Source organism: Harpia harpyja, chromosome 12 (assembly GCF_026419915.1).
Source record: "Harpia harpyja isolate bHarHar1 chromosome 12, bHarHar1 primary haplotype, whole genome shotgun sequence".
Taxonomy (NCBI): Eukaryota; Metazoa; Chordata; class Aves; order Accipitriformes; family Accipitridae; genus Harpia; species Harpia harpyja.
Genome location: NC_068951.1, coordinates 41,185,513 through 41,201,142, shown reverse-complemented (window position 1 = coordinate 41,201,142; position 15,630 = coordinate 41,185,513). Strand labels below are relative to the sequence as shown.

The 15,630-nt window shown below is 48.3% G+C and overlaps 1 protein-coding gene and 1 long non-coding RNA gene across 8 annotated transcripts in view; one reads left to right on the top strand and one right to left on the bottom strand.

The window, feature by feature from the left end:
• Positions 1 to 5,425, bottom strand: part of SLITRK3 (SLIT and NTRK like family member 3) — a 16,914-nt gene extending 11,489 nt beyond the window's left edge. For 3 of the 7 annotated variants that reach the window (XM_052803781.1, XM_052803782.1, XM_052803783.1), the window contains exon 1: positions 1 to 4,272. This exon is cut by the window's left edge and continues 1,276 nt beyond it. In XM_052803781.1, coding sequence (XP_052659741.1) covers positions 1 to 1,826 — 1,826 coding nt within the window. In that variant the 5' untranslated portion in view covers positions 1,827 to 4,272. Of the gene's footprint in view, positions 4,273 to 5,148 lie in introns of those variants that run through there. The other 4 variants (XM_052803787.1, XM_052803785.1, XM_052803784.1 and 1 more) reach the window with 4 other exon arrangements.
• Positions 4,645 to 15,630, top strand: part of LOC128149046 (uncharacterized) — a 24,694-nt gene continuing 13,708 nt past the window's right edge. The window contains exon 1 of the long non-coding RNA XR_008237521.1: positions 4,645 to 4,799. This is a non-coding gene — a long non-coding RNA (uncharacterized LOC128149046). The remainder of the gene's footprint in view (positions 4,800 to 15,630) is intronic.

The following is a 15,630-nucleotide window of genomic DNA, read 5'->3' as shown; positions in this document are numbered from 1 at the left end:
GCGGCCAGCTCCAGGGAGCGGAGGTCGCGGCGGGCCAAGCGGTCGGGGCTGGCGCAGAGCACCTCGCCCACCACGCTGACGGAGCTGAGGGCCTCCAGCCACTGCTTCAGGGGCACCAGGTCGCAGGTGCAGTCCCAAGGGTTGAGCTTCAGGTCGATCTGGACGATGGCGTGGAGGTGCTCCAGCACCCCGGCCACCGGCAGAGCCAAGAAGTGGTTGTTGCGGAGGTTGAGGCGGGCCAGGGAGGTGCCGGCGAAGGCGTCGGTGGGCAGGGTGCGGAGCAGGTTGTCGTTGAGGAAGAGGAGCTTCAGGTTGGGCATGAGGCTGAAGGCCGCCGGCTGGATTTCCCTGATCAGGTTGTACTCGAAGTACAGGTAGTGCAGACTCTGCAGGCCCCGGAACATGCCCGGGGTGAGCCGCTCGATGTCGTTGCCGTTCAGGTAGAGGCTCTTGAGATTGGGCAGGTTGATGAAAGCCCCGTCCTGCACGTAGGAGATCCGGTTGTTGCCCAGGTGCAAGAGATCCAAGGAGGAAAAATTCCAGAAATCGGAGCGGTAGATTTTCTGGATCAAATTCCCGCTCAGGTACAGCTTCTTGGCGTTCAAGGGCCTGGGCAGGAGCTCGGAGATGTTGTGAAACCCTCGCTCCTTGCAGTTGACCGTCAGGCCCAGGTCGTTGATGTGCAAACTGCAAGAGCAGCCGGTGGGGCAGATGATGGGGATGGGGGGCCGGGTCTGGTAGGCAGCCACGGGCGGCTGGTTGGGCCCGGGGTACAGGCCGCGGGATGTCGGGGGAGGCCGGGGCGCCCGGGGCTGCTTGGTGGGCTTGGGCTGCTTGTTGGACGTTTTGTACTCAACAGAGGAGGCGGTGAAATGGAAGGAGGACAGCATGGAGGAAGGCTTCGTAGGCCACGCGTTCTCCTTGCTGGACGACAGCTGAGGGATGCCCAGGCTGGCTTCCACCTCCGAGTCGGACAGCATGGGGCAGAGCTTGCTTCTTTTGATCTCCCGCAGGTCCTTCCCGTGGAAGTGGAAGGGGGTCTCGCAGGTGATGTCCCCCACCAGGGCGGTGTAGGGGATGCGCTCCAGCCAGCTCTTCAGCTGCACGATCTCGCACGTGCAGTTCCACGGGTTCTCCTCCAGCTGGATCTCCATCAGGCTCCTGCCAATATGGTCCAACATCCCGCGGTACGAAAGGACTTTGAGCCGGTTCCCGCGCAAGTCCAAGTGGGTTAAGGACACGGACTTAAATAAGTTGGTGGGAAGCATGGGGATAAGATTGTCATTTAGGATAAGGACCCTCAATTTACTCAGGTTTCGAAACGCCCCGCTTTCAATCCGTTTAATGACATTGTAATCTGCCTGCAGATATTCCAGACTTTCCAAACCCAGGAAAGTGTCGTTTCTGAAAATGTCCAATTTGTTTTCGTGCAAATACAACCTCTTCAGAACTCGGAGCCCGTTAAAAGCCCCCGTCTGAATGTCCTGCAGGGCATTGTTCCCAAGGTTAATAGACACAGCATTGTTCAAGTGAAGAAAACTGTTGGTGTACAATTTCCTCATGGAATTCCTCTGCAGGTAAAGTTTAAAAGGTCTCGACCACGACTCTGTTATCTGACTAATATTTATAAATCCCTTGTTGTCGCAATGTATATGGAAAAGGCTCTCCTTCACTTCACAGTAACATGGATCAAAGCAGGGCTCATCGAGTTCCTCCGAGTCCTCTATCAAGGGAATTGGTGTAGTCCATGCTAGAGCAATTGTGCTTAGAAGAATTATCCACAACATCCTCCCTTTATGAAGCGTCTCTGCCGTGGAAGGTTTCATCGTTTGTTGGTGTTTACAAAACTGCAACGGGAAGAAAAATGCAGATTTCAGTATTTCTGTCCCGCCCCGCTCCTTTTACTAAACCCCTACCTGCTAGACTCGGGTTAGGCTCCTGGAAAGTTCAGCAGTTGTTGGCCAGACGTCCACAACCAACTCTAGGGGGGTCGGGTGGGCGAGCCTTGCCCCGATTTACACTTAAGAGATGGTAGAAGGTTTAATCACGCGATAGCAGCCGCCCTTCTCCCCCCCCCTTTGGTAAATGCCACCTATAAAGAGGACGGCACATGCAGCCCCACACAGCAACACGAGCACACAGCTCTGAACGTGTTGCGTCTTTGCGTGTTTTCCACCGTAGGACCGGTGTTGAGAACTACACGGCGTTCACACTCGCTTGCAATTTTAGCTTTGTAGCCATCATAGCCCGCATCGGCTACAGGGGGAAATACCAGCGGGTAGATTTCTCCAGTGTCGCACTACATCTTTCATACATGCAAACTCCCAAAGTTATTGAATCTCGGTCCTTGAATCTCTCTCCCTCCCGGCTCAGTATATGCCATACGTAAGTTCGAAGGAATGTGCAAGGTTTGCTGATGTCCCTGGCAGAACGGTTCCCTTCAGAAGTCCCCACAGCATCTTTGAAACGGTAAACGGTTAACAACCCTGAGGTAAAAGAAAATCTTCCCCTTTCAAATGCGCCGATGAATTAATGCAACTGGTATATTATCAGATAAATACATACCACATATTAGTCATTTTAGCTGATTAAAGCATTTAGAGATGATTAATCTTTCTAAAGCACATGCCCATGCGATCAGCAGATCTAAAGGGAAGTGACAGCTGAAGAGGCACCTAGGATGGAAACGCTCAGCCTGCCTCGGATTAGGGTATTTTGCGCCCCCAGGACCAAGCAGGAGACCCGGTTAAAAAGCTGAAAGTGGAAGAAAAAATACCTTGACACTTACCAGCCGATAAATTATCTATCCTACTATATACGTTTCCGAATGAAGACACCATTCTTCTCCAATCAGGTGAAAATAACACTGTACTAATGAGATGCAGCTCCTTCAACATATGGTTTCACCCTTCCTTTCACCAGAGATTTTAAATGTACGGGCACAGAGACATGCTAAGGATGGTAATAATAACGGCGGTGATGCAGCCTTCCTTGAATCACTGAAATGCCCATTAGAATTATTCGCAGCGATCGTTGCTTTTAGTCTGAATCTTTCAATAGAAAAGGTCCTTTTTGCCTTCCTCGTGTAAGAACTAGAAAATTTTGCCCCCCATCCGCAAACTTAAGAGCAGAAAGATGCATTTAGGGGAGAGAAATGCCAGAGGAACAGAAATCCTGAGGATCAACTTGCAAATGAAACCCTCCCCTGTGGGAAAGAGGAGATGGTTGAAAGCATGAAAAGAGAAATACCCTCTGCAATTAAAACCAGCATCTAATTGGGAAGAAGGGAGAGAGATGAGAGCTATATTGCAGTATCAGTCTCTCTGTCTCCTTTACAAAATATTAGCCACTTAAGTTCTTTCTCTTCTGCAAGGGCTGTAATAAAAAATAAAAAAATAAATAAAGAGGATTATTATATCTTCTTTTTGGAAGAGGGGGTGTCTTTGACCCTAGGCGGAAACAAAAGGGATCCAGAAAGGTTGTACTTACCGGTTTCCAGGAGAGATTTTAGCACATCGTTACCAAAAAAAAAAGAGGGGAAGGGGGAAAAAAAGGCTCGAGTTTAAAGATTGCTGGTTTCTCTCTGTCTCTCCCTCTCTGTGTCTCTCTCTCTCCCTCTCTCTCTACTCCTGCTGAAGCTGAGGCAAAAGGAAAAAAAAAAAAAAAAAGGCAAAAAAAAAAAAGAAGCAAGCCTGAGACGTGCTGGGAATGCAATGAGCCCCTCAATGATCTTCTTTAGGATGCAGAGCTGCTGTTTGGCACACTCAATGGAGGAGGGAGGAGAGGGGCTGCTGCAGGCTCCAGCACCGCCGCCGCCTTCTCCGGGCACCGGCAGCGCGGAGCGGGAGGGCTGGGGCGCGGCGGAGGATCTCGGGCTGCTCTCCTTCTCCGTGCGTGTGTGTGCGTGTCCGTGTGTGCGTGTCCGTGTCCGTGTGTGTGCGGTGGTGTTGTTGCCCTGGATCAGGCTTTTCCACGTCATGAAAATGAGCTTCAAGAAGGGGAACAAATGAAGGGGGCGCGCTTGGCACCGGGTCGGGGGCGCGCATTTGGGAAGCCCTGACTATACATTTTTTTTTTTTTCTCCCCTCCCCTGCCTTTTTTAATTTTTTTTTTTTTTTTTTTTTTTTAAAGAGGGAAGGAGGGGGCTGGTTGGCGGAGAGGAAGGGAAGTGGGAAACGAGCGGATGGGGGAGGAAAAAAACCCAAGAAGAAGCAGAGAGGAAAAAGCCGCCGGGATGGGTCACAATTTGCACACCCCCCTCCCTTTCTAAACAAAACCCCCCAAAAAGACAAAAAAAAAAAAAAAAAGCCAAACTCTGGAGGAAATCAAAGATGCTCTGACCGCAAGCTCCAGCCGAGCTGCCGGGGCTGCGGCGGAGAGCAGCCCGGTGGGCCCCGGAGGGGGACACCGGTGTCCCGGCCCGGCCACCCCGGCTCCCCCCGCCGCGCACCCCTGCGCTGCCAGCGCCTCTTCCTCCTCCTCCTCCTCCTCCTCCTCCCCGTCCTCCTCTCCCTCGGTTTCTCCTTCTTCCCTCCTGTCCCGGTGCCGTCGCCGCGGCTCCAGCCTCTCCGCCTTTTCCAGGATCCAGCAGCCTCCCTCCCGCCAGGGAGGCAAAGCCAAAAAAAAAAAAAAAAAAAGAAAAGAAAACCAAAAACCTCGGGGGAAAACACCCGGCACCTTTCGCATCCTTCCAACCCCGGCGCGGCCGCTACCGCGGAATGTGCGCGGAGGCGGAGGACCGCGCCCGCGGAGGGCAGCGCCGCCGGCCGGTATCTGCCCGCCCCGGGAGCCGCAGGCAGGTAACGGGGGCTGCGGGGGGGGGGGGGAAATCCGCGGAGGGAGGCTTGCGCGGGTTCGCCCGTGGCTGAAAGTTGGCGAGCAAGATGCGCCGAGGCCGGGGGGGGGGGAAGGAGGTGACCCCCGCCATGCCTTTTGCATCCCCCCCCCCCGTGTCCGCACCCATCCGCGGGCGCGCATCCACGCGTATCTCCAGGCACGGCGGGGCCGAAAGGCTGCGCGCCCCGCGGGAACCCCCGCGTAATTCCCCGGGGGTAACCCCCACCGCCCGCCCCCGCTCCCGGTTTTCGCCTTAAATCCAAACTCCCCTTCCCACACGCCCGGGGTAAGTCGGTCGGGAGAAGACTTAACTGGAACCGCGGCTCGGTGGGAAAAAGTTGACGGGCAAAGCTGCAGGTGCGGGAAGGGAGAGCCCGGGGGGTCCGCGGTCTCTTGCCCCCCCGACGGCGCTCTCCGCGGGCAGGGGCGCTGCCTCCGCGCCCGCGGACGTGCACCATCTTTCCCAGCCTGCGAAGCTCTTCTTCAGCGGTGCAATATGGACGCACCGCTCCCTCCTTAATTAAATTGCTGCATCATTCATTTTTCTGACGCGGGAGGAAGATGGGGTACCGGCAGGCAACATGCACCTGACACCCCCCTTTAAAAATGAGAGGGGGGGGGGGGAGGCGGAGAAAAAGGGCGAAAGGGGAAATCACGACAGTTTGTTCTGGTAACAAGCTCGCCCGGCGGCTTTAGCAGCAACTCGGAGAAACGACCTAGGCACACTCCCCCCCCCCCCCCGCCCTTGCACCCTGCTGTGGTTTTTTTGGGGGGGTGAGGTGCCCCCCACCCCGATGCTGGGCCGGGCGGCAGCGGCCGGTGCTGAGCTCCGTGCGGGCAAGGGCTTGATGCTGATGTGCCGGGCGGGGATTGAGGGAGGGGAGGGAGCGGGGGGGGCTGCAGCCATCCTGCCCTGACCTTGCATTGCCGCTTCCCCCGGCCGGCAACTTTGCGAAATGCCACCGAATAAGGCTCGTCATCCTTTTCAGGGCTTCTGCCTTCAAGTTTTGCAGATGGGCTGGGGAAGAGAAGAAAAAGGGGGGGGGGGGGGGGAGTTGGGGATGGCCCTTGAATGCAAATCAGCCAGCGCTGCAGGGCTCCTCGGGGATGGCAGCGTCCCCGCCGGGTCCCCCTGCTCGCAGGCAGGGCTGGCTGCAGGTCCCAAGGACATCCCGCCGGCTCCCGGCCCGGCCCGGCTCGGCTCGGCCCTGGGGCGGCTGTGCTGCCCGCGCTCCCTCGCCTCCCGCTCGGCTGTCACCCAGGGCAGCCCCCGCGGGATGCCCTCGGAAGAAGGGGAGGGGAGCGGAGGGGGTGGCTATGGGCCCTCACCTCCCGCCGGCATCCTTTCTGCGTCCTACAGGTTCGCAGAGGGATGAGGAGGAGATCTGAGCTCGCCCTGGGTTGAGAGACCTGGGTCCCCTTGTCGTCCCCCCCCACGCCAGGAGACAGAAATCGCCGTGGGCCATTCCCCCACATCTCCCTCCAGCCCAAGCAGCTCCCAGCCTTGCTGTCTCTGCTCGCTTTGTCGACACAACCTGCTGAGAACGAGATCAGCGCGAGCCTGATTGGCAGGAGCTCTGGCTAAGGGTACGGCGGACTGATGTAACCAAGATTAGGACACCGCTCGGTTATTAATAATAATTATTAGCATTGGAAAGCGAGCTATTTCCTTGCAAAAGCCTGTCCTGGAGCTGGGGAGTCGGTGAAGATGCGTGTCACCTGGGTGGGAGGCTGGCAGGTGCCCTCCTGGCTGCCTCTTTCCAGCCTCAGTTGTAATTACCGAAATGCACCTTTTCTCCCCAGACAGCCTTGTGAAAATAAGGGAGAGAGAAGCCACGGGTAACTTTTGTGACAAATTAGAAAAGGACACTCGAACAATTATTGTACCTTTCCGAAAGTATCATTACAGCATTACGTTTCCACTGGAGGCGACCATTCCCCCCACTGCAGTCATTGCAACGCAGTCATTTAATGCTTCATTCAGTCTGCAGTGCAAACCAGCCCCTTCGCCTTCTAATAGAAGTGGCAACGGTTGAGAGAGAGAGGGAGTTTTCTACCAAAGCTCGCCCTGCCTGTCCAGAAAGAAATATTCTGATCTTTAATAGTCTCTTCTGTCTCGAGCAATCTATGGTAAGGGCAAAAGCAATAAATAGCGCAAGGGCAAGGGAAACTCTCTTGTAATTATTATGGATGGGAGCTGCTTCCTGGCTCTCTATATTTTGTTAAAGCTAGAGAGTAGTTCAGAGGTTCTGGATCCGAGTGTTGAAAGATTTTAGAGACAGCCAGCGCCTGGGCTCCAGCTGCTTTTCTGCCTAAAAGCCCCGGCAAAGCCAGCTCCTGCCGTGTGCTCAGACCCAGCTCGCTGCACGCCGGCGGCAAGGCAAGGGCATCGCCTCGAGCTGCCATTTATCGGGGCAGGTGAACATGTGGGAACCCAAGCGCGGGAGGGGGAGCAGAGAGGCACGAGCGAGACTGCGATGCTGATTAATCCGTGACGCAAAGCCCACATGCGCTCGTTTGGGAGAGCTGCCAGGCGGGTGCTCCGGGGAGAGATGCTCGTGTGCTCCCGTCGGGGTGCAGGGCAAGGCCCGCGGCTCGGAGACGGCTTCCCGCGGGGCACCCGGCCTTTGGGGGCCTCGTCGACGTAACGTGGAAACCCTCGGATTAGGAGGAAAAGGCCGGAACGCTGGGCTGTGGAAAATACAGTGCTGTAACTCTCCAGCACGCAGAGAGCGGTCCTGGGCAGAAACATTCATAGCTGCAAAGGCTGCAAGAGGCCGGCGCCTGATAACGCCATCGGTCTGCCCGGGCTGGGTTCAAAGTTGAGCCTCGCGGAGCAAGGGCTTTAAAATTCCTTCACTGGCCTGGTGACCCCTCTTGTGTCCCCAGGAGATTTCCATTTGTCTGGTGTGTTCAGATAAATATATTTAAAATTGAGATTCCCCCCCGCCCCCCTTCCTTTTCTTTTTTTAAAAGAACCTTTCAAATATTCCTGGTTTTGTATATTACAAATTGTTCAAACTGAGAAATTTTAGTGATTTAGTGTAGTTGATAGAGAAAAATCAGAATAGAGAATCTTCTCTGCATAGCAGTTAGCGAAGCAGTTTACGAAGCTTAACTTTTCTTTTTCCCTCTCTGTTACCTAGTTCATTTACCAAACAGACAGAGAAACAAAATTACCAGGTGGAATTTACCTACAGTCCTTCTTTGGAAGAGAATATTTCCGTTAAGATCTATGTCGCATTGTGCCAGCACTGTTTCAGGGACCACGACCTCTCTTGCTATTACATCAACGGTTCAGACTCATTTCGAGGGGACCCGAACTCGATGCAGAGGGCTGTCCTGTCCCCCTCGAGTCAATGCGAAGGTTTCATTGCCAGCTGGAGGATCACATTTGGACGGTGAGAACTCGGGCCAAGGTTCAGTCCTCCTTTCGACTTCCAGGGTTGCTGCAGGAGGCCCTCAGGTACCGTCAGCCTGTTACTGGTTGCTCAGCTGAAGGCTGGTATCCTTTCCTGCATACAGTCCTGGTATTTGACACGCCATGTGTAAGTACCAGGCACAGATTATTTGAACTGCATAAGCGTTGGCGAATACACATGAAATGGAGGAAATGTAAGAATTTGAAACCGGGCTTCTCCAGCTGGAATCCTTTGGCCTGGAGAGCTTCTTATGTCAAACTGATGCTCCTGGCCGCAATTTTTACTGTTAGTCACCTCATCATCAGTTATAATTTATCCTATGGAATACCTGTTGATTCTGCCTGGGGCAGTTATATCGACTATAACTGACGCATGATTTTTAGATGAAGTTAAGAAGTAACGATGCACCCAATTATATTATCGTAGACTGGTTCTAATGTAAAGGTCCTCAGCTACTTTAAACTGAAAAGGACACTGAAGCTGTACAGAAACCTGAGCCGTGCCCTCAGTAACAAGCTATATGTAATTGGTTTTTACTCATGGGATTTTTTCAGTAGAGAAGTTTTGCCCAGTATTTGATGATATGTGTAAATATTAAAAAGAAAGGAGGAAAGAACTAATGGATAGTATTAAAATAGAACAGCAAATACCAGCAAATCATAAGTGCAGTATTTTTAATGGATTGTTATTAAAAATAAAAGAGAAAAGTAGGCAAAATAAAAGGGAGTTTTTAATGGACAAAACTGACAGTTCAGTTATCCTCACCGATTCCTGACATTTCAAGATCAGTTTTTTATCTAATGATTCAACAGCCTTAAATATTTCCTTCTAGTAAATCAGGCACAGCTATAGCTTTTTTCCCACCTCAGGCACGTAAGCCTGCATTTTTTTCTAAATGTGCTGGTATTTATTATAGCCAGTGTCAAAAAACTTCGCACTCCACTTATATACGAGCTTCTCTTTGGCCTTTATTAGAATGATATACAGCCATGGTTAGGCATGCACAACTTCCTTTGACAGCAGCCAGAATTTCATGCGTGGATCAAAGGTAGAATAATTCCCTTAGGGTGATCTCTTCCCATCCGAACTACAGAGTTATGAGCTCTGCTCCAGTGCAGAGAGGGGCTTCTTCAGCTCTTCCCATACTTCACATAGGCAATTCTGCAGCCATACAGCCACATCCTCCTTCCTGACAACGTACTGCATCTTTTTTAAGCTGGTTTTTTTTCAGTGGAGAGACTTATTTCTACCTGGGAGCAGAAGTACAGGTTTTGATGTCCTAAATGAGGCTGAACATGGACCACGCAAAGGAAGAACATGGACTTGGAACTGTGTTTTCTAAATCTCTGCATCCATCGCCCAAAGCCCCCAGGGGCAGCACACAGACCTCCAGATGACAACTGCTTCGTTGGTCCCATAAGAAAAAGTTTAGATAATGCAAAACCAGTGTTTGAATTCTCTTAGCTGAAACACTTGTTGCAGAATGATGGTTATGGTTTATTTTCACACGTACACACTCTGCATGTAAACCTTTTCTTCTGCAATTTCTAGTTTGCTTCGCTTGGTTTTGTTTTCACGTTGTGGGCTAATCTTACATACATCCTGGTTCCTTCATTTTGCCTGGGCACACGAAAATGGAGATTACCCTACCCCTACAGTACACACTGTAAGCAAAAGCATGGATTTTCAGGGCATCTGGATTTAGAGTTGCCAGAATTAGAAACATGAGCCTGAAGAGATCATGCTAGGGCAATTCCCCAGTACTGGGCCATAAAGCCAATCAATTTAAAATGTAATAGAAGGCACTATTGCTGCACTGAATTCTGTGTGAAGGAAGGCACTTACTGCTCATTTGGAAAGAAAAGCTCTTATTCTAAATTGCTTTTTAGATCGGTCTTGATCCTACTTTCAGTGATGTCAACGGTGACACTTCCGTCCAGTCCAGTGGTGCCAGAATTTTCCGTTTACTGTTAACTACTTCTCCTCTTCCCCCTCTCCTCCCTTTCCTAAGCTCCCTGTCAGCACCACTACTTGCAGTTCCTCTCTGAGGACAGTTAAGATGTAGAGATAGACCTTATCATTCAGCTCAGAGGCAGCAAGATGGATAGTCATTTTAATCTCTTAGAAAAAGTAGTTCAACAGTCATGGAAGAGATGGTGAGAATGATGTCTTCTCTGCTCTTGCAAGTCTTGCCCTCCTTTCTTTTCGCTGCTGATGACACAAGTCTTACAGTAGCCCCTAGTTATGAATAAGAGGTGATCTTTCATCCTAAATGGGCTCAGCTATGAGGTTCAAAATGAGCTGACTCACTCCGATTTCAGCTACCTGTAATGGAAGTTGTGGACTAATGTATGTCTGTAAAAATGGCCAAAGAGAATTTGGTCTTAAACTCGTGGATCTTTTCTAGCATGTAGTACTGTAATACTTGGGTTTCTAGTGCATGATGCATTAACACATTAGCATGCACTTAAGATATTATTTTTATTATGCTAAAATTATTAAATGGTGAGAGACAGAATCAGCTAAAGTACCTGAGCGTGTCTTCCTCAGCCTTCGGCTCCAAACTGACCTCTGGAGGAGTGTTGTTCTCCGGCTTTCCCACCAGCCGGGGAAGGAGGCAGCTGGCCTTCTGACTTAGGCAATGGAAATTGGCATTAAAAATTGAGTCTTGTGGCTATCCGTTCCATGCAGCAGAGCTCCATTTCCTTGTCTAGTGTCATTTTGCACAAGAGGGAAAAGCTGAGGAAAATAGCTGCTTTTCATTTTTCAACCACCGAGATAGGTCTTTTTGCTATTTTATATAATACTGAATTTCTTTTCCAGGGAACAGTGGGAACCACCATTTTTGATCACTACATCCAGATAGTCATTATATGTAGATGTATGAGGAGGATCAGAGGTCTAGAAAGTAAGATCTGTGAGGAAAGAGTAAATTAGGACTGGTCTAAACGGAAGAGTAGGAGGAACATGGTCATACTTTTGAATCATACAAAAATATGCTGAAAAATAAAGGGAATACTTTGCTGTCTACAAACAGCATCAGAGAGAGAACAAGAAGTTGGCCTTAATTTGTAGCTAGACAGATTTATGCCAAATATTAGGAAGATGTTTCTGATGGTGAGGATGGTAAAGACTGGCTAAGGAGGTTGCAGAGCCTCTGGCATAAGAGGCCTGTAAAAAGGCGGGTGAGGTTCTGTGTCAGGAATGTCAGAGGGCAATTCCTGTGGCCCAGAGATGGATTAGGTGATCCCCTGAGCATCCTCCAAGCCCTACATTTCTGTGATTGTTCGTGTTGAGGGACAATTGTTTGTGATACTATACTACACCCTTTAAAATATGTATCTCCTCATTAAATACAGTAGGAAAATTTAATAAACCCCAGTTTTGGAACCAGATTCCAATAGAAACAATGACATAAAAAAACGAATGTGAAAGAACTGAAGGTTTCTAGCTCAACAGTATATGCATGGCTAAGTCATATTCTAAGCAAATCCAAGCTCTGAACTCTTGCAATTGCCTAAAATCATAATCCTGAAAGTATATAAATATGTATACAAACACACACATGCATGCAAACCTACACTGTTGGATGATTTTACGTATCTTTAATTTTTCAAGGTTCTTGTGTTTAGGGTTTTTATTTTCTACTCATTTTCTTACTTTCTGTACCATTCAACTACCTCCAGCTGGTTAGCTAGCTAGAAATATCAGCTTCACAGGTAGTCACCTTCCAGAAACTGGAATTTTAGGAAAAATCTCACTATAAGGAGATTTACAAAAAGCTCTGAGCATTGGGATTCCTGAATATAGATGAAAATCTTAGTGTAAAAAGGAGAGTACCATGTTGTAATGTAAAATCTGTAACAGTACTCAGCATTTGCTAACCATTTTTATAGTCCTAAATGTTAGAAGTTTCCAAGAGTGCAAGGAAGGCTTCCTTTTAGCTGTTGATTTAACTAGGCTTAAAATCTAATGAATAAATTGTACATAGTTCATCAGCTTGTGGGGTGCACAGTGCCTACACACCAAATAATAAGCTACACAACCCACTGTGAACAGTTTATGGCCATAAGACTGCAGGAACACCACTGTGGAACTGTCAAAATAAAACATGTAATGGACTCATAAATGAAATGAACGGATATTGGTTTAAAATCAAGCCCATAAATATGTGTCACACCTGTCCTCTGGGTGGTCAGCAGCAATCAAGCTGTTATATTCTGAACGTATTTTCAAGCTGATGCTGTCTGATTTGTCCTTCCTTCCTTGCTGAGCGATATCAAGGAATAAAGTGAAAGACCTAAGTGATACAGTGCCATTGCAAAGGCTGCAGCCAAGGTGACGTTAATATATCGAGCTAAATATACAACGGACCCATGAAAATTTGAGGCTAATTATGTTTTACAGTGTTAGCCCTTTTAGAAAAAAAAATAAAAATCAATGAAAGTATGTTTACAGCAACTGTTTTCACCACCCAGCAAGCTTTTGCACTTTCCCACAGAGGTTAAAGTGAATGTGGAAATAGTCTAACATAAGGATTAATAATAATAATAATAGTTTACACCATGGGAGTGCCAAGGATTCCCTCCATGCAAGGTACTGTACAAAGAACGATACACATAAAAGTTTCTGACCAGTGACCAATGTACGTGAATCTACTTGTGAATATTCCTTTTCATACTTACAGCTCTGTCTCAGTGCATAACAAATCCAGCTAAACTCTTAGTATAGTTCTCCCAAAGGTTGCTAATTTTAACAGGTGGTTTTCATTATTTTTCTAAATAAGACATAAAGGAAGATCCAACATTTGATGTCGCTCTACAAAAGGTCCCAAATAATCCTCTAACTGGTTTCAGGGGTGTATCCCATCCTGCTAAACCAGGCACTTCTTTCAGCAGCTGCTTAGGAGAGCCCACCGGCTTACGGACTTTTTGTGCCTTTTAGTGCAAAATCTTTTGTTTGTTTGTTTTCTTGCTTATTCAGCTTTTAAAGATAGTAATACTAAGTTGTTAAATTGCACTGTTTAAAATGTTATTTTATATTTTTGCCATTTAAGTCATCTGGGGAGAATCTATTCCTGCTGAAGCCATTTGGGGCCAGCCTTACATAAATGCTATTGAAGAGTCCCTCAAACTTTAATGGTTTTCCAACTTAAATACACAAGCCAGACAAGGCCCTTTGTAACTCCCTGCCAGAGCGGTTTTACTGCCAAACTGCATCACTGCCACATGCCTGTTACTCCTGACCTGTAGTGCACACGGGTCCTACCAGGGCCAACACTGGACACAGGCAATTGGCCAACACACACAGGTAGCAAAACAGCTCCATTCCCGGCTCTCCTTGCTCTGCGGCATCTTGAAAAATCTGATTTTTGCTGCTGATGTAAGCTATCTAAGCAAGCGGAGAGCGCAGGGACAGGGGAGAGATGCCCTGGGTGTATCTCATCAGCCCATAGCAGCGGGAGCCACCACGAGTGGCAGAGCCGCACGTCTCCCTTCGGGCTTCAGACCTCCCATCCCTTTCCACTGCTTCTCCCCGCAATCATGGGCCTCTCACTTTTGCTCCTTGTGTTGACAGGTGTTGCTAAAAATTACCCTGTAGATGTTAAAGTCTTCAGGTTGTCAAAGGGACATCATCAATATTGTCCAGGTAGAGACTGATTTTTTTTTTTTTTTCCAATATATGACTAAAACATACTGTACTGTTAAACTGGATTAAAACATGAAAGCAGCAGAATGGCAAAACTGACAAAAAAACCTATGAAAAGACATGCATTGTCTGATTTTCTGGTGTGCAATGCAGATGAAAACGGCAACATTTTTTTCAAACCATTTGCATATCTGTAAATGACTGCAAGGCAGTGTAGAAGGAGGCCAGCTGGATTCAATTAAAGAGAAAGGTAAAAGGCTTTTTTGCTTCTGATTTTCATTTTACAGTGTAGAGCAGGGCCACATTTTTAATTTCTTTACAGACTTTTAAAAAATTAGTAAAGATCTCAGCAACACATCCCAAGTGTAGAAGTGCATGCTAAACAGAATTATATAAAAAAATATATCTATTTTTACAGTAATAATTAATGTTTTGTCTCGTGCAGTTTTCCGAATGATCCACATAAAGCACATTTTAGGGCAAGCTGCTTAGTGAGATTTCAGGGAACACTAATCCACATGACTTTCACTGACAACCTAAACACAATGTCACGTGAAAGCCTTAACACGGCAACCCCCCCCCGAAGCCCATCTGCAACGGCGGCACGGTCCTGAGCCGCAAAGGTCTCAGATGGGTGATACACCAGCGCAGGATGCTTTATTTATTGAGGTTAGATGCGGGGTTTTGGCTATGCCAGAATTATTTCTATTATTTCTATTATTTCCAGGAGAAGAAATTGGGGCACCAGGTTAGCGGCAGAGCTGCCTCCCAGCCCAGGATGAGACAGGGGGCAAGTAGGTATCTTCAAAGCAAACCTCTTTCTCTCCATGATTTTCACCTACCATAGCATCATAGCATCATCATCATCATCATCATCATCACAAATAACAACAAAAACAACAACAATAACAACAGTAACAACCTTTCACTAGTTCTTCCTAAGTCTTGATCATTATTATATGCATCTTTCCAAACTTTTTGTTTGCCCTTTGCTTTGCACTTGAAGTTGCAGCAACTCCCAGTTGAGCTGAGGCAATGCCACAGCATAATTTCTGCCATACATGCACATACGCAGCAAGGCAAGGGTGATACAGGACACAAACCTACAGGAGTAGGTGGACAATAAATAACTTACTTCTTTATAGCCACTCGTACCTTACAGAGGTCTCCAATTTGTCCTCACTCTGAATTATTGGCCTTTGCTGATGAACATAATCCTATGAGTAGTTATTCACAGACATAGTTCTTTTGTACTAGGTGCAACATGAAGGTTAGTTAGACATAGGTCTGATTGCCTTCCTGCTCCTGTCACTTGAGGCATGCCCTTATTTCTCCACGCAGAGCCAAGGCTTAGACAAGCCTTTAGCACGGTAGCGGATTTCCCAGGTACACAGGTGACTGCTAAATTGCCCTAAAGCTAGAAAGAGAGAAAGGGAGAGCCAAGTAAGTAGAGCAGCAAATTCTCCAGGTTAAGATGACAGACGGGTTAAGATGACAGACATTGTTCCCCCTCCTACTTAGTCAGCTGTATTTATTTTTTCAGTGGATTTTCTCCTTTTCTGAGTCTCACTGTACCCTGCAATGTCAGGGAAATGTGTTAGGAAAGCTCTGCTACCCAGGGAAGGGCACAGTCTTAAAACTTGTGCACAGGGAGGAAAACAGATAGGAATATCTGGAGCTTATAGACAGCTGAATACTAACCTATATGAATTTAAAGGAGGGT